The 19,260-nt window shown below is 31.4% G+C and overlaps 1 protein-coding gene across 1 annotated transcript in view; it reads right to left on the bottom strand.

Annotated features, from left to right (window-relative positions):
* The window catches only part of LOC118193775 (uncharacterized), a 113,292-nt gene that overhangs the window by 39,842 nt on the left and 54,190 nt on the right, over positions 1-19,260 (bottom strand). The window contains exons 9-11 of the mRNA XM_035364914.2: positions 16,377-16,521; positions 9,367-9,479; positions 4,194-4,357 (exon numbers count right to left, since the gene is read on the bottom strand). Of these exons, the coding sequence (XP_035220805.1) occupies positions 4,194-4,357; positions 9,367-9,479; positions 16,377-16,521 (422 nt within the window). The remainder of the gene's footprint in view (positions 1-4,193; positions 4,358-9,366; positions 9,480-16,376; positions 16,522-19,260) is intronic.

Raw genomic sequence — 19,260 nt, 5'->3', positions numbered from 1 at the left:
AATTGTTGGCGCGATTTCTACAAACGTCAGCCATCTTGAAAAACGCTGTTTTTACGCATAGTAAAGTATTCGAAACTTAAAAAAAAAAAAAAAAAAAAAAAAAAAAATATCGTTAGAAATAATGGTTTTTTTTTTTTTTTTTTTTTTTTTTTTTTTTTTTTTTGAAAATGTCGTTTTTTAAGACGGCAGGCAAGTGTAAATAAATACATTTACTATGAGTATAAAATACTAAAGTAAGGTTATTATTACTTTCATATAGCAAAGAAGAAAATAAAAACACCGCTATAAAAACATTGTGCCAACGTTTAATTAGATTAAAATATTACTGAAATTGAATATCGAAATAAAAAACATCATCCAACATTTAAAAGAATTAGAATATTATTAAATTTAAATACTTTAAAATACGTTATATAGAATATAATATATATATATTATATAGAATAAATACATTTACTGCGAGTATAAAATACTAAAGAAAGGTTAAATTATTACTTTCATATAGCATAGAAATAGAATAAAAATACCACTATAAAAACATTGCGCAAACGTTTAATTGGATTAAAATATTACGTAAATTGAATATCGAATTAAAAACCATCATACCAACGTTTAAAAGAATTAAAATATTACTTAAATTAAATACTTTAAAATAAGTAAATAAGAACGCTTCATACACTAGAGCTAAAATGACAGCAATTAGTTTATTGTCGGTAAAAAAGGAGGAATGTCTAATAATTTTCTTACCGTTACAGCGGTTATTTCTTCCAACATGGCCACAATATCATATACGGCCATCTCAGAATCGGCTCTTCTAACGGTCTTCATCTGTGATCTACATTTTCGCACTTCATTGAAGAAACAATTAGCGACGTTTCCTTAAAAAATTTAAAATAAATTTCCTCTGACCCTCGTAAGAATTTATAAATAAATCTTTGATTAGGAAAGCCAGGCTGGCGAAAATAAGGTCTCAAAGGACAATTTTTTGATTCCGAAACCAAAAATTCTTGGTACTTATCAAAAACAACATTCATCTTTGAAGGAGACATTTTTGAAGGAATTCGAAGATATGAATTAAATTTTAAAATGGCGCGGTAATGCACAAATTTTCAGCAACCTATCAGGGAGCTGATTACAGCTCATTAATGCACAAATATTCTAAAACCAATCAGAGAGCTGATTACATCACGCCTAGAATTAAAATTATTTAAATAATCATACATAATAAAATCATTTTAAAAAAGAAATGCAAAATTAAATTGTATTTTAATATTTAACAGCCATAAATAATGTTTAAAACATTAGATTAAATTTATAGATATTAAAACTAATTACTTTTAAAGTAAGGTGACGTCACTGATTACATCATCCACAGCATAAAATTTCATAAAATATGATAAAGAATAAAATTTTTATTTCAAATAAAAATGCAAAATTAAATTGATTTTTAATATTTAGAAGCCATAAATAATATTTAAAACACGGAATTTATGCATAATAACAAGCATTATTTTTTAAATAAAATGTCAACAAAGTATCGGTTACCATAAATAACTTATCCAGCAATGGGTTTACCATAAGTTGTATTACTCGCCAAAAGAAAAATTGTCAAAAACTCGCCAAAATCTGAGCAACCGTCTACCAAAGTAGCACCGAAAGTATTAATCATTTATGGATTATTCCTCTCAAGATTTTGCAGATAGAGTTGCACAGAGGACATCAACCCATGGCCCTGGCAGAACCCATTGAAACAAGGTAAGCAGTTTTTGTTTTACCTTGATTAATTAGTTAGAAGTAACGGTAACGATAAGGATATAAATAATATAAGGCGACTCTGCAACAGTAGGGAGATTTTCAATAATGCCTATACTATTACCAGTCACAGTAAACAGGAAATCACGGTTGGTGTGGGCATAGCAGCACCAGAATTGGTCCTCTTAAAGATTGAAAACATTTGCTTGATTCGAGTTATCTTGTTCCTTTCCCATCATGATGCAGATGACAAGGCTAGAATCTGGTTTCAACAAAACGAACTGCCCTGTTGCTTAATAGTAACTCTTGTAGCTAACAGCCTGGGCAGTGTTTCCCTGAAGAGTAGTGGGTTGCTTTACATGGCTAAAAGGATTTCTCATTATCATGTGTTACTTCAGTATCTTCTCGCACTTTTTGACATGCCCAGTTTAGTCTTTTATTCCCAATCTTATTTAGCATTTGTAAGGTGAAATAGAGAGATTACTTAAAAGCTTAGAAATGTCACTATATAATTTTCGGAAAATTAGGGCTTCCGTTATGTCAACATGACTAATAATGCACAGGGATAATATAAGCACTTTATTGAATCTCGCCCAAAAGATCGTTGTGAAGAATATCGGGTGCATTCAAATCTAAAAGTGGCCGAACACATTATCAGAGAGTGTCATTAATATTTCGTTAGCTTACTGCATTTTTTTTTTTTTCTTTTTCTGTTTTTGAAAGAAGTAGATTGCATGATATTTCAACAAATCAGATGCAGGTTGCCTCTGATAACGGAATTAGCCATGTATATTACCAAGAGTTAAAGGTTTGATTTTCATTTATAAACTCAGGAATGAAGCTACACCTCTTAATCTCTGTAAGATATTGCAACAATATTATTAGTTTCAATAAATTTCATAGACTTCATTTGTTTTGTAAAAATAATAAGACACTGAGTTAAATATTTATACCCAATGTTTTTGTACCTACTGCAGTATTTCCTTACAATTTCTATTAGCAAAAATTTGGTTTCACAAAATTTGGTACATTTATTTAGACACAAGATAGATAGATGTACATAAAATAATCGATACTTAAATATAGCTCTGCTTTAGGGCAAAAACGTGTTCGATTTGGAATTTATGCATTATGTATACACTCAGTCAACCACCTCAAACATGAAATCTAATTCGAATCATTTCAATGACACATTTCAATCCAGTTATTCTGTCCTCAATGAATAAATATTTAGAGATGATTTCAGAGTATTCTAAATTATTTTACTGACGTTTAATGCCATATTTTATAGTTTTTCATGATGTACGGGAAAAGATGAAAAAAATTATAAGGCAGGGCATATAAAGATCAGTAAAAATTTTCAGTTAAAAAAAAAACAGATTATGTAATATAAATCTACAAAACATGGCAAGCTATTGAACATGAAAAAAGCACAAATCAAGGAACAACATGAAGTATAAAATTAGAAATTAATTCTGATTTCCAAGAAAAAAGAAATTAGAATTCACATCCAAGTTTATGCTTCAAGTTTTTTTTTATTTGTGCTCTCTATGTGTAAGGCAGCTGGCCACATTTAGTAGATTTACATTCTGTTTTATTCCTTTCATTATTATTCAAATTAACTTCATTGTAGTTTAATGAATGAAACTAATAATGAAATTAATTTCATTAATAGTTTTTGATCTCTCTCCCTCTTTCCATGTATATAAATCCGGCGCAAACCTCGAGTTAAGCTATTTACCATTTGTTGTGATTTTTTTTTCACATCATATGTATTTTTGTGATATGTTTTATTTTTATAACAGTCCTTTTATAATCCTTAGAGCGTTAAAATTTATCAATTTTTTCTAAACCCTTTTTTGATTTTTAAGTCGTCTCGACTTGTAATCTTAACCTTTAATTTTTATGAGTTTGCTTTTACTACTTTGTTATTGTTTCTAGTTTTTGAATGATTTTACCTTTTTTGCTAAGGAACTATAGAGTCAAATGAATTTCTTAGCATAATATTTTAAATGTTCCTATTACTGCTAACATTTTTAAAAAAATTTGCAGCTCAATGCGCAAAATTCTTGACCATTGAGGTCTCTAATTCATGTTGTCTTGCTGCCATTTTTAATAATAATTAATATTAAATGTTGTTCTTCTTTTTTTTTTTTTTTTTTTTTTTTTTTTTTAATTTAAGAAACAAAAACCGGAAAACTTTATTTGTAAGTTAATCTGTAAAATAGCCACGAAACATTTTAAAACAAAATGTTTTGATAAAATATGATGATAAATATAGATTTAAACACATTCTCATAAGGTTATATGAAATGCATGAATATGCAGATGTATTTAAAAAAATAATAATAAACCCATTCGAATGTTACCCAAACTGCACTTTGTACCTTAGTGTTCTCATGAAAATTAATACGTAGCAAAAATTCTGAAAAATATTCTACCTCACACATTTCCTCGCAATAGTCACCTTTATAACCAGGATGGCATTTACATTTCCCATCAAACGGATTGCACTCAGCACCGTTGAAACAGAAACAGGAGCGATTGCATCCTGGACCAAATGTATCGTAAGGACAGCGTCCTTCACAGGTTTGACCTATAAAACCTAACACGAAACAGGACAAATAGCAAATTTTCAAAAGAAATTGAAGGGGGAATATTCAGATAAGTAAAAACATAAATTTAAAAAAAAAACTTTTAAAATAAAAAGAAAAGCTGATGTGTACACCACATAACTTCCTTGTACGTAAAATAATATTATACGCACTTTTTCCTGCATTTCATTTAATTTTACTGAATTGAATTAAATCTACTTCGTTGATAGCGTATAAACCGCAATAAAATTCACTGTATTTTGTAACCAATACGACACTTTAGAGCTAGGTTCACTTAACTGCATTAGATCTTATTTATTTTATAACTCAGAATGTTCAAAAATTGTATTATCTGAATAATTATCTCATCGTTGCCACATGTTCTATTCAAATACTATAATAAATCTAAAACGATATATAAAAGAAATTAAACAAATTTAAAAAAAAAAAACTTGAATGCTTTCAGATTTTACATTATGCCCAAATGCTTTTTTTAACGTTTTGTGTGTTACCTTTATTAAATATCATGTTCTTCGCACTTAAAAAATAAAATTCAATTCACCAGCAATATTGCAAAATAATTTTAAAATGATTAACGTATCTTTAGAATTTTCGGTACACTGTCTCGCGCGCTGAATATATATATATATTCCGTGTTGCAAATGCTCGCTTCGAAATCGTGCAGTTTGATAATCAAAAATTCGTTAATCAAAAAAAAAAAAAAGTTTTCAGATTTTATACTACGCCCAAAGGGACTTTTTAGTCCAAAGGGATTTGAATCCCGAAGGACTATTAGTTTCGTTTTGGCATTTTGCGTCGGACGGATAAATGTCGGTTCACTTTTCAAACTGTTGCCATAAAATGTTAGAGTCCTGCATTATATTTGAAGAAATTAAATAATGAAAATCTGCGTAAATGTATGTATATTTCTCACATTGTCATAAAATAACGGTACATAGAGTCATCGAATTTTGAATAACGTAATCCTCCAACGAATATGAGCATGTGGAAGACCAAATTTGAAATTTGAAATTTGTTTTATGATCGATTTCCTATTTTTTAAAATTTTGACGAATTTTTGATTAACAAACTCAAGGATTTCAAAGCGAGCAATGGCAACGTTGTGCAGAAAAAACATTTTTATCTCCAGCGCGTGAGTCTCTGTATCGGAAATTCTAAAGATATGCTCGTTTTAAAACTATTTTGCGATATTCTGTTGCACTGGATCTTATGGTTTAAGTGCGAGGAACATGATATTTAATAAAGAAAGGTAACACACAAAATGTTAAAAAAACGCCTTTGGACGTAATTTAAAATTTGAAACATTTCAGATTTTTTAGTCCAAAGGGACTTGAGTCCCGAAGGACTATTACTTTCGTTTTGGCATTTTGTGTCGGACGGATAAATGTCGGTTCACTTTTCAAACTGTTGCCATAAAATGTTAGAGTCCTGCATTATATTTGAAGAAATTAAATAATGAAAATCTGCGTAAATGTATGTATATTTCTCACATTGTCATAAAATAACGGTACATAGAGTCATCGAATTTTGAATAACGTAATCCTCCAACGAATATGAGCATGTGGAAAACCAAATTTGAAATTTGAATTTTTTTTTTTTTTTTTTTTTTTTTTTTTTTTTAAACGTTTTGTGTGTTACCTCTATTTATTAAACGCCATGTTCTTTGCACTTAAACCATAAAATTCAATTCAACAGCAATATTGCAAAATAATTTTAAATTGAGTATATCTTTAGAATTTCCGATACACAAGCTCGCGGCGTTGGATGTAAAAATGTCTTTTTTTCCCCGTACAGGGTTGCCATTGCTCACTTTGAAATCGTTGAGTTTGTTAATCAAAAATTCGTTAAAGTGTTACAGAATATGAAATCGATAGCAAAACAAATTCCAAGTTAGGGCTTCTAGATGCCCATATTCGGTGGAGGATTACGTTATTCAAAATTTGATGGCACTAGGTACCGTTGTTTTATCACAATGCGAGAAACATACATACATTTATGCAGATTCTTCATTATTTAATTTCTTTAAATATAACACAGGGCGATAATATTTGATGGAAACAATCTGAGAAGTGAAAAGGGTATTTAAAGCTTTTGACGCAAAATGCCAAAACGAAATCAATAGCCCTTCTGGGCTAACGCCCTTTGGGCTAAAAAGAAACAGTTTTTCACAGACGATTCGGCGCCGCTTACCTAATGCGCATGGTCTACTCGTAAACATTCTTCTCTGTCCGAGACAGACTGGCGACTATATTTGGCGGTCACACGAAACACTTATTTCTTCGAATTTCATTAGAGATATATTTCTCGTTATAATTAATTCAGTTCTCACTTCGCGGAAAGGCAAAAATACATAGAAAAGTATTTTCATTAAAAATTGAAAGATATAGAAAATCATAAAACACCAAGTACAGTTAAAACAATTTTTTAAAAAAATTACAATTGAATTTACAGTTACTACGCAAAAAGCAGGCGAGAAGACAGATTTTCCGGGGCACAAAACTAAAAGTTTTCTTTTGGTCTCACTCGGCAAAATTCACTGAAGGTGCTTTCTGCACCTTCAGTATAAATTCACCATTCTGCTAAGTTTCAGATGTAAACATGCTGCTATGGTGAAAAGAAACAGGCTTAGTCGCCCCTAAACAATTTTAAAATTGTTGATAATTCTACAAATATTGCATGCAGATTAACTAAAGGCATACAAATCTTAACCGGAAGATAAGAATAAAATAATTCAATCATATTTAAAGCAAAAAATGTACAATTTGCTAACATATAAGAATAAAAAAACTGAGCTCATTGAGCCGAGTAACAAAGACGCCACGAAAAAAATCTCTTCTAAATCTATTTCAATTCACTTTTATAATTCGTTTGGAGGAAGAGTTCTTTATTCTGCCTTTATCTTGCTCTCCTTGCCACGTTAAAATTTCGTAGGCAGACTTGTTCTGATTAGATCAGTCAAGTGGGATAAGCTACAACAAAACAATTATTTGAAAAACATAAAAACGCATAATTATTAATAAAAAAATCTTTGATGTGGACACAGCACGACTTCTTTGCTTGGATTATTAAATTATATACATTTTCGCTGCACTTCATTAAACTTATTTTTCGAATTATTCTAATTTAATTAACCGATTCCTCAAGGCAAGTTGAAAATGACTTCAGAAAGAGCAAATTTTGAAATTAAATATCCCGGTCAATTTCTGCCGTAAGGGAGTGAAACTTCTAATGATTTTATTTTTTCGTAACGAGCATAAAACTTTTCAAAATATAATTATAGGAACCGGAAGAAAGCATTAAAAGTTATAATTTGATATTTGTCGAAAATTAATTTATTTTTAAATCTGACATTGCCAAAACATGAATACTTTCGTCATATAAACAACTTCTGTAACTGGAAGTATATGACTACGATCAACGATTGCGAAAATAAGGGCAGGGTAAGGACTTTTAAGCTGGATAAAGGGGCTGGGTTTATACGTATAAATATATATGTGTGTTTGGTACTGCACATTGCAATAAAAAGGTAGGTGCATAACTGCATATTATAGCAGTCCCATATACAAAATTTCAATGGCTAATCGGCCATTGAAATTCTACGGCTAATCGCTTTTGAGTTATGCAAGATAAGATATATACATACATACATGTCACGAAAAAAAAATCCGCTTTTAATCCCTTTTAAATCCATTTTACAATCCGTTTTGGAAAAACGAGTCCTTTATTCTGTCCGTACGTGAACAGCAACACTCAGAAAAAGACATAATTAGCTAGGTGATTTCGCGCCCTTTACATGATATAGCACAGTTCCCGAGAGACAAACTACAATGGCGCAGCCCTCGCAGTCGACTCCAGGCTTCATACCTCGTCTAGTCGATTTTTATTCGCCAGGACACCCTGCGACACGGGCCACCACTCCGGTTGCAAAATTTGCAAGATGATACCGTGATCACAAGTAGATACTGACATGAAGTCAGTCCCCTTGAGGGGACTGAATGGAACCAAACCACCGAATATCATCTTAATTATATCCACCATGTAGCGCAGTACCACAGCCAGAAAAGCCGACAAGACAGTACCATATTATTCCTGCCGAGCCTGACCAGTACCTCCCTACATGCCAGTAATGTAGGAGGTACTGGATGTATATGTAGGAGGTACTGGCCTGACCCTACCCTCCCCAGCGATGGTTGTGGTCCTGTGAAGACTGATTTTATACCCCCGTTGCCGAGGCTGCGTATTTACAGATCCTAACCAGCACGCAAGAGAGTTCTCTCCGTCGAGGCTCCGTGCAAGTCTGTACGTACAGATGTCAGGCAAAAAACGTCCAAATGGATTCGGGATAGGTCAAAATGGATATTTCCTTTGAAATATGATACCCGAAATTTTTCGCGATTACAATACTTCCTTTCTTCGCACAAGGAAGTAAAAATACAGCCCAACATGCGGAACAAGTTTAAATACCTGTTAACAGAAGACGGCTACACTTTTACATAATGCGAAAGCTATGATATGTATTGTTAAGTTATCGCTAAGAAAGTTAAAGGCTATAATATATGAAGTGAATAGCTTCAGGTTTCATGATTTTGTAAATCTTAGAGAGACATATTTTCAAACCTGAAGAAAAGGACAAAGAACCCAAACAGAACAAGTAGAAATAAGACATTAACAGAAGCTGGTTACAATTACTTGTGTCTGAAAGAGCTAGTCTAATATTTATTGCAAGCTAAAAGTAGCTCAGTAAATTTTTGTGTTCTGTTTCCATGACTTTGTAAGTATTGAAAACTCACAGCTGTAAAACTGAATAAAATCGCACAGAGAAAACGAATAAAACAAATTTTAATTTGCCCTTAATAGTAGGCGCCTACAGTTATATTCGTTTTTATTGTTAATTTAATATTTATTTATAAGTTGTCTCCAAAAAATCTAAAGTTTGCCATAACAGTTTCTGCTTATAAAAGAAGAGGGTATTTATTTAATATGTGTCTCAAATTCTTACCAGGAGGACATATACAAGTTCCTGTTACAGGATCACATTCTGCACTGTTCTCGCAAAAGCATGGTTGAGAACACTGAAAGCCCCAATTTCCATTATCGCAAACTTCATCACATCTAGATACAAAAAGAGATCGTAAATAGTTCAGAATTCTTAATATCTTTAATTATTATTATTATTGCATTCAAAAAGGATTTTTATTAGGTTACCATGTGTTTTTCTGTAGCAGAAAAATGCTACTATATTTTTTCTTTTATCATTAATTATTTATATTCAGTTATATTAATACAATGACTTATATTTGTTTTCGGACACTTATGTTTTTCAGTAAGAATTGTTTTTAATAGAGCTTTCGAAGAAATATCATGATTCCTTATTATTTTCGGCCCACCAGCGGCTGAGCGGTAAAGTCGCTGAACACTGGTATTTCGGTCCGAGATTAGAATCCTGCGAACGAGGTGGCTGCATGGGTGTTTTCGTGGTTTTCCCCATGTGTAACGTGTATACGAGCCAGTTCCCCTTAGAAGATCCTTCACGAAGGCATCACTCCCCTTAGGCAGATAGCCCTAGTGTGCTTTGCCATAATTAAATAAAAGAAACCTTATTATTTTCTCCAACTCAATCCATACTATTTGCGCAGAATTTAAGTCTGAAAAATATGCAGATGATCTGACAACTTCTGGACAGTTAAGTAATAATCACGAGTAAACATTTAGGGCAGTATTGATTAAGACTGTTATCCTATAGAAATTGAATATAATTTCCATTCCAAATTTTCTTGCAGATACTGTCAGGTTTTCATTAAGAATATTTATATATTTATGCTAATCCGTATTATTTTCTTTAAATACCATATTTCCTATTTCAAAGGCAGCGAAAAATGCCCAAACCATTATTCCTTTGCTCCCCCCCCCCGTGCATAACATTAGCAATAGGGTTTCAGAATTCAATTCTTAATTCTGATTTTGCTGCGTATTAATTCATCTAATGAAACAAAATATATTAAATTTTGCATTTTCTGCAAATATAACATTTGTCCATTATGATAAAGATTTCCTCACTATTGATTCTGGGAACGCCAGGCCTTGTTTTCTATGCTTGATGAAGAATTTCCTTCTTGATGATCGCCTATTGTATCCATGTGTCCTAAGTGATTGTTCTAAAAGTTTCAAGGTTAACTTTTATTACAAACCGTTCTTCTACATCTGCTGAACGTTTTACAGTATTAATTTTGGGGGTCTCGATTTTTCATAAAATAAATCGGAGATTCTGCCGTGTTTGGTATATGGTACAGAGTTCAGTGAATTTTCAACAGTTCCACACAATTTCCATAATTTTATTACATCAAAGATATTAAATGCTTTTACATGAAAAATTTTGTGGATATTCCGAATACTTTTACCATCTTTAAAAATATGAATTATTAAATTTATAGTAGAATTGGTCGCTAATTTTTTGCGTTCTGCCATGTCACATCAGGTATGGAATTGTTAATGGAATTTGCTCAACAAGTTAGAATTTTCAAATACAGACGATAATTCTTGTTATATATTTTCATTTAAAACAAAAAATTATAACAAGAAATATTGTCAACACAAACATTTCAACACAAATTTGGAATTTCTGCATTGTTACTTGAGGTACTGATTAACACTTTTTGAAGAAATTGTTTTATTACAACGATTATTTTTCTGAAATTAATTTTACTACAAGTAAGGCTTAAAATATAAATATATATATATATATATTACAAAAACATTATGAAGTACGTGCTTTAATATTTTATACAAGATCTTTACAAATAAATTTCAAAAATACAAGTATACGAAAACAAATGCAAACTACTGTAAATGATAATTACTGGCCAAATTGTTGCAAGCGAAGCATGGCGGACGAAAACGTCGCGACAAAAAAGCATCTTCGCATAAACCACCGTCTTAGAAAATAAAGCGGTTTAAAAACTTCATAAAAATTTCATCGTTGTAAAAAATTACATTATAAAAAATAAAGTATTTACAGATCATCGCAAGATAATAACATAATAGATACGTATTTTTAGACTTCAAATTTTTAAAGTGCATGTTTTCTCATAATAATATGTGACCGAAAAAAGAAAGAGAAATATTTTTGCCTCTACTTTTCACATTTTTGAATTAATTAATAAATTTTTACTGAAAAAGCAAGAAGTAAACTTCACCATTCAAAAATTGAACATGAGAAGAAAATTAAAGCTACGTATAGATGATGTTAGTATAACTTTGAGCTTATGTAGTTAGTTATTCAATATCATCACTTAATTGTTTTTTTTATGAATTTGTATTAGTAGTAATCGTTTTATAAAGTGTGATTAGTAGTTTAAACATGCATTTAAAGCTTTTAAGGTCTGAAAATACATGTCTGCAATATTATTACCATGCTACATTGTATTTGCTTTATTTTTTAACCACGCTCTTTTCCCAGGACGATGTTTTAAATCTGCGGAGTTTTTGAACAGTCTTATTTTCTACAAGTATGCTTTCCTCTTGCTTTGAAGTTTCGTAGGACGATGTTTTTCCCTTGCTTAGATTTCTCTGCGATGTTTTCGCTTTAGATGATTTTGCTGTAGTGTTTTCGGCGGTCACCAACAAAACAGTGAAGAATATATTTGGATATATTTGCTTCTTTAAAAATGAAGATATTATTAGTTTCTTAATTTATGTCTAGTAGAAAGTTCAAGAAAAATTCATCATGAAAATAAAGGAAATGCGCAAAAATTTTCTATCACTTGAAATCGAAATTTTTGCTTTATATGACAAACGTCGTGCTACTGAAGTAGTTATAATCTTGTTACATTAGAAATAATCTATTAGGCATTGCGGTAATGAATTTTTTCTTGCCTTTAGGCGGAAATCAAAACTCCTGTGAAGTGAGAGATGAAAAGGTTAACATCCTTTGGGCTATTTTACTCTGTGTGTCTTGTTGGTGGTATATGCTGACAGAGTCTTACGATACTCAGTAGAAATTTTTAAAATCAAGATAAACCTATTAATATTGTGAACGATGGTTTTAAGTGTTTTATACTTCTATCCCATTTTTCACAGAGATCAATTTTTAAACTCTTTAAAAAAAAGCTATTGGATACGCATCAAAAATGCGAATTTTGCAATTAAAAAAGATAATTATTAGTACAGCTGTAACATGGAATCATTATTTTCAGAGTATTATTGACAAACTCTGGAACGCTAATGATAATGAGCAATAAGCCACAAAAAAATATTTTCAAGAGTAAGTTCTCGAGTTTTATATTTTAATATGGCTTCAGCAAATTACAAAAATTAATGCATATCCTGAGTAGTTTTATCGTAAAATTATTTGTATTCTGTGTTGAAAGCGTATTATCAAGAGATGCATCATTATTTAGTATAAGTCCGTACAGCTCAATAAATTATTAAATGATTTTACCCGAAAGCAAAATGCAGAAAACTTACAAAATATGGCACTTACATATTACCGGAGCGATATGGTAATTTTTTACATATGAAAAAGTAAAAGTTACTAATAAGGAGCAAGCTGTCGGTTTTTGCGACTTTTTTAAAAAATATTCCCAAACTATCGATATTTATCGTAAGTTGGCAAACATTGTCAACATATAAAAATGTATATTTTAGCAATTTAAAATATAAATTTTAATTATTAAACAGATATTTTATGACACATTAAAAAATAAAACACTTGCATTAAAATAAATCTCTCCAAATCTTTCTGCAATTTTTTTGCGCTGTTCATCTCTCCAAGTACACAGAGCTATTTATGCTTAAACAATTATCAATGGATTGTAGAAACTCGGCATCGCACAATCCATAGCAATACCAGCTGTCTACCTAACATATTTCCTCGTTGTTCCTTTTAGAGATTTTGCTGCAAAATTCTACATTACTGCAGAAATTTTGCCAGTTTCTTCCATTTCTGGCAAATTCCCAAAGCGAATATTTTAAAATTAAGGTAAAAAATATCATGATTTGCTTATAAAAAGCTTTAGAACTTGTTTACAAAAACCTTTGGAACTTGCTTATAAAACCTTTAGAATGCAAAAATAGCTCACACGAAAATGGTCAAGTTGCTTGACAAAAGGATTCTTACGAACATTGGTTGCCTACAATTATGATTATACATGCAGTTGCCAGAGTATGGCATGTTCTGAAAATCTGGCTGTTGCAATAGAGAAGTACCGAGAACGCACGATAACTTTTTAATTCCTTCCGAAGGTTCAAAAGTTTACTGTATAAAAATTATAACAAATTCAGAAAAAATTCATCTAAGTTTTGTATTAACTTTACAGTTGCTCGTTTAGGTATCCCCGGTTACACTCAAACTTAAGTCTCACAACGAGCTGTGAACTAGATTTTCTCAAAAATCTATGAGTCTGCTTATCTTGAAATACATAACAATACAATATAGCTGCTAATATTTCCTAGATACCCCCCAAAAAATTAATTATAAGGTTTTCTTGCAAATGGAGGGCATCTTGAAAGAATTCGGCATAACTATGCTACATAGTTAATATACCAAATATAGTTAAAGTTGTTTATTTTCAGCATCCTATTTGTATCGAATAAGCTATAACTTTTTAACATTACGCGCTCTTAAATGAGCGAAACATTTTCAATCTTCTGTGTATGCTTTATGTCCAGTAATTTCAACTTTTTTCAAACTCAGTTCTTCAGTTTTTCAATAAAAATGTAATCTCCAAGAAATAATATTTTTTTTCCGAAATAGGCAGAGATTGTTTACACATTTATAAAACGATTTCGATAAAGAACTAAGGAAAAAGAAAATCATTTGGAATAAAAATTTCTGGCAACAGCTTATTATTGAAATGAGAAATATCGGTTGCTACTTTTAAATTTACTCTTATTTCAAAATATCGCATGTAAACAAGCTGTGGATTGAAAGATATGTTTCTACTCTTTACGAAAAAGAATATCCTATTCCATAATTCAAAAACATTATGAAAATGCATGGTATTAAAATTTCAAAGTGCAAATTAAACAATGTTGTTTATCGTAAAGGGAAAGACAGTCAGTCGTTAATTTTACATTGAAAGAAGATTTCAGACGAATACAGTTACTGTTTCTAAGACTACTAACTACTTAAAAAAGCTAAAAATCATAATATTCGCCTACTTTTCCCGAGCATATGGCTCAATGAAGAACAATTTGTAGAATCCTATTTAAAAGCTATTTAGCAGAAGATAAATGGAGATACACTATGAAGATAAAGGGAGATACACTTGATAAAGCATGTGTTTACCTAAATGACTGCAACAAAGAATGGTCTTATATACTATCGGAAAAGAAGAGAAAAAATGTATAAACCTGATTCTGTCAATGCAAAGAAAGTTTCAGTAAGGAGTTTATGATTGTCAAAGGATTATAATGAGAAATTAAAAATAAGAAAAGAGAGAAAAGAATGTTAAAATCAACTCAACATACTATCAAGAGAAAATTTTACGGACGATATTTACAGAAGAAATTCCTTTGCTTTATCCCAGTGACTTTCAATGAGCGAAACTTCATCAAGACAAAGCAACCGATTTTCTTCGAAACGTTCCACTGCTTTCTTTGAAAAAATGAAGACTTATACGTGTATTGCATATATACCTTTTCAAAATATTCCTGCAAAATCCCCTGCCGTTTCATCTGTCTGGTCTCCGGAAAAGAGCTCTTTCTAAGCGCAAACCCATCACGTTTGAAAGATTCTAGAAAATAGTGGAAGATGAATAGAAATGAATACCCCTAGAAATTTACGAAAATCTCTTCTATCACAGATATCATGATGCAGACTGTGTTAAGCAAATTACTGAAGTTCATCTATACTATTAAAGATTAAATTTTTATCAGTTTTTGTCATCCTTTAATTTTAGGCTATTGTGTGTTGACAATCAAAATAAGCGTCTTTCGCCTTTTCTGTCATTTCTTTCGCCATTTTCGATGCGTGAATCGATGATTTCGTAGCTTTTCAGATTTTGAAAACTGCAGTTTGAAAATTTGGGAAATCGCCAAATATCTCTATATTTAACAATTTTAAACTGCCTTCCTGCAGAATATTGACAGCTAAATTTTCACAATGAATCCGGGAACATAACATCGTTATGAGATATGTCATTCTGCATCAGCTGTTTCAGATACTTTTTCAGGATAACTGAAAATTTAGATTTTAAGAGACCTTGCTTGTCAGTTTTAGCCGGCTTGCGAGCCGGATTCAAATCCCGGCGAATATGGTAGTCGTATGGGAATTGTCGTGGTCTCCCTAAGTGTAACGTGAATACGAAACTTTAATTTAAAGTTACTGTGTATTTTTGGCCTCCTCTTAAGTTATATCTTAAAAATTCCTCCATGAAGGTATCCCTTCCCTCAAGCTAATAGGAGTTGAATGCTTTGTTGTAACCAAATAACGCTATCCTGTTCGTTTTGCATCGCATATGTAATCATACTGCTTGACTTGTACAACATATGAACTGCCAAACGGGCTTCTGTTTGATACTTCGAAACAAAATCTCCGTTTTACAATCACAGTCAATTCGCACTAAACGAAGCCAGATTAAGACGCATAATCGCTGTGTTTGTCAGCGAATAACATGTTTACGTTGTACTGCTACTTAGTATTATGACAGTCACTTAGCGATTAAACCTACAGCTACAAAATAGGACGTATTATGAATGCAGACTTGAAGAGATTCTTTACGTTCTGCGCACATTTTCGCTGCATTCATTATCGTTATTGTGTCATAAAACCTTGAAACGCCGGGGAAAATTATGAATCGCCATTCATATATGAGCTATTGACACTGAATGGAGAAATGAATGAAATAAATATAAATTTTGACTGAATTTTTACTGGAAGTAATTTATTTAATTCTAAAAATCCTCGTTTTTTAAAGATACCATTGTACAAATCCAAAACATGACACATAACATTTTGAAAATTTAAATTTAAGAAGCCAAAGGAAAATATTACATTTGAGTAAATCTTACTTTTCTCCTTTATAACCTGAAGTGCAGTTGCATGAACCATCAATATAACTGCATAAAGCATTATTTTCACAGACACATTGCTGCTTGCAGTCCTTCCCATATGTTCCGTTATCGCAAGGGACATTACAGCTAACTGATTTCCAACCTACAAATAATAAATAAACTTCTGTAAAATCGATATATAAATATCGATTTTATCAAATAAACTTCTGTAAAATCGATAAGTTTCAAATCCTTATTCTTTAAACTATATTTAGTTATAGTAATTAAAATGTGTTATGCTTTTGCAATCAAACTACCGTAGTTTTATTTATCGTAGTAATAAAATAAAACTTTTTTTAAAAAATTACTGTTGTTATTAAAGAAACAGCAGTTAAGTGTATTTATGACAAACGCAGAGTTTAATATCAATACGTAGATAATCAGCAGCTGGATTCTATCTGAAATTATAATAACGTTTGCAGCATGGAAAAAATTCTGTTTCTGAGATTTATTTAATGTTTCCTGGAAAGAATATTTTCTATCCATTAGAGAATTGGCCTCACCAGTGGCTGAGTGGATTAATACTACTGAATACTGTGGTAATCGGAGTTCGATCTCAGGCGAGCGAGTTGGCTGCATGTTTGTTTCCATAGTTTTCCCATGTGCAACATAAATACAAGCCAATTTTCTTCATGAAGCCCTCCATGAAAGCATCTCTTTCCTTAGGCAAGCAGCCCTTTCGCCTTTTATCAGATTTGAATAAACTAACCGTTCGAGAATTCCCCTCTTTTGTCTCCCTTAATGGTATCCAAGCCAACCATACCGCTGGATTGAATGTTCATCTTTTAGAAACAAATCAGTCCTGTTATAACTTCCTTCTTGTTTTAAATCTCTGACCGTGGAATGGCACATTAATACAACAACACGAATCCCATTTGCACTATGATTCCATATACTTGATTTATTTGAAAAATATAGAAGATATCATGTTTCTCTTTCTTATTTGAGATACCAGATATTTTTTAAATGCATTTTAGTAAAACGCATAAATGTAAATTTATATCAAATTATACTATTTCAATTTCATTCAATATTTCCAAAGTGTGACATTTAAAAGTTTCGCCTTTTCACTAATTTTAAAGAAAATAATATTTATGGTGTAATAAACATTTCTCAGTATTTTATTCTAGTTCTAGTTTATTCTAGTTCTGATTTGTATTTTTACTTAACCAGTCTATGGACATTGTTTCAAGTTACTTCTACTAAATTCAGTGAGTTTAGTATCGTGTAAAAACATTAGACAAATTTATTCGCATTCATGGTAAAAAAATTGGCAATGAAATACATTCCGATGACCTCAGAGGTCATGTGACTTACGTATAGCTAATATAAACAAGCAATGTAGATGAGCTCAGAAATCACGTGATTTATGTGTAACTAATACTATAAACAAACAGAACAATTTTTCCTCTTCTTCTCCTGCGGAATGTATCTCATTCCTTTAAATATCACGATAATGTACGCCCTATATTCCTGATTTATATATGATGAAGATGGTTTGAGGCTAGGTTTGTTTAATCTACTTGAATATAACAAAGCCACCAGGGCATTCTGCCTAAAAGGAGGAATACCTTCATGGAAGACTTTCTGTGAGAAACTGACCCGTATTCACGTTACACATGGGGAAAAACCATGAAAAGCCATCATTCAGGCAGTCGTTTCGCCAGGGATCTAATCCAAACGAGGTCGAACTGCTGTCTTAACCACTCGGTCACTGGTGGGATGAAGATAGGTTGAGAAGCATGTTCTGCTCTCTACTTTATTTACTGAAAATACTTATTTCATTTCTTATATATGCTTGTATTACGTGGGAAGCATAAAAAACACCAAAAGATAGAGAGATGAATAAATTATAAGTTTAAAATTTAGGAAATTAGTAATGGTTTTTATGCCAGAGACGAGATATTATTACGTTTCACATCCCATGACAGCGGCTGATTGTCAAGCTGGAAAATAACGAGAAACTTACGATACATTGCTACATATATCGATTATAAATCGTTAAGTTATTTTGTTATAAAAAGATGAACTTTTTGCCATAGAGATTACAATTAGTATAAAAGCAGAAGGATATCTCTCGTTAGAAGGATTATCAACTACAGCGACAAATTTCACATAAAAATATTACATATCTTTTATCTTACAAAGATATATATATATGTGTGTGTGTGTGTGTGTGTGTGTAAGATATAATAAAATACTATAGCTATGTTAAGAAATAATTGGCAACCTCAAAATTAACTATTCTAGATTTGATGCCGCCCCCTAAATTCATCTGTTCTCCCAAATTCGAGATCATTCCAAATTGCATAACACTGCTTGAAAAAGGTAACTAAAATTAAAATTAACCAATTACGGCTTAGATTCACATATACACCTACGCAGTATAAATACTGCTTTGCGAGGAACTACGTTCCTTTTTTCCTAGCTTCCGAGCATGCCAAAATATCTCTACGCTGCTTATGTTTCCCTGCCTGAAATGACGTCTTATCCCTTTTCCTGATGCATAAAAATGTATTGTATATCTTTTTGCCTGTTAAATGAAAATGTATTGTATTCAACGATGATTGAAAAGTAATTTGTCTGCGAAGAGATGATTTGAGATATGTAAAAATAAAGATGTTAATTCTTCAATTCAGTTTTGTCAACGGCTTATTCCTGCTATATATATATATACACACACACTCTTGCAAGAAAAATCGAAGCACCATGAAGGAAGTGGTTGTTTTTTATGAAATTGAATATGTGTAGAGCTCATACACAGATAATAAAATGATTAAAAAATCAAAGTCATAGTATCTATTCACGGCTCCCAATCTCCCTGTTCAAATTAGTAGTTATA

This window comes from Stegodyphus dumicola, chromosome 6 (assembly GCF_044657685.1).
Source record: "Stegodyphus dumicola isolate Sdum_Otavi_A_Nest chromosome 6, ASM4465768v1".
In the NCBI taxonomy this organism is placed as follows: Eukaryota; Metazoa; Arthropoda; class Arachnida; order Araneae; family Eresidae; genus Stegodyphus; species Stegodyphus dumicola.
Note: the sequence above shows the minus strand (reverse complement) of the source record. Positions and strands in the feature narration are given on the sequence as shown.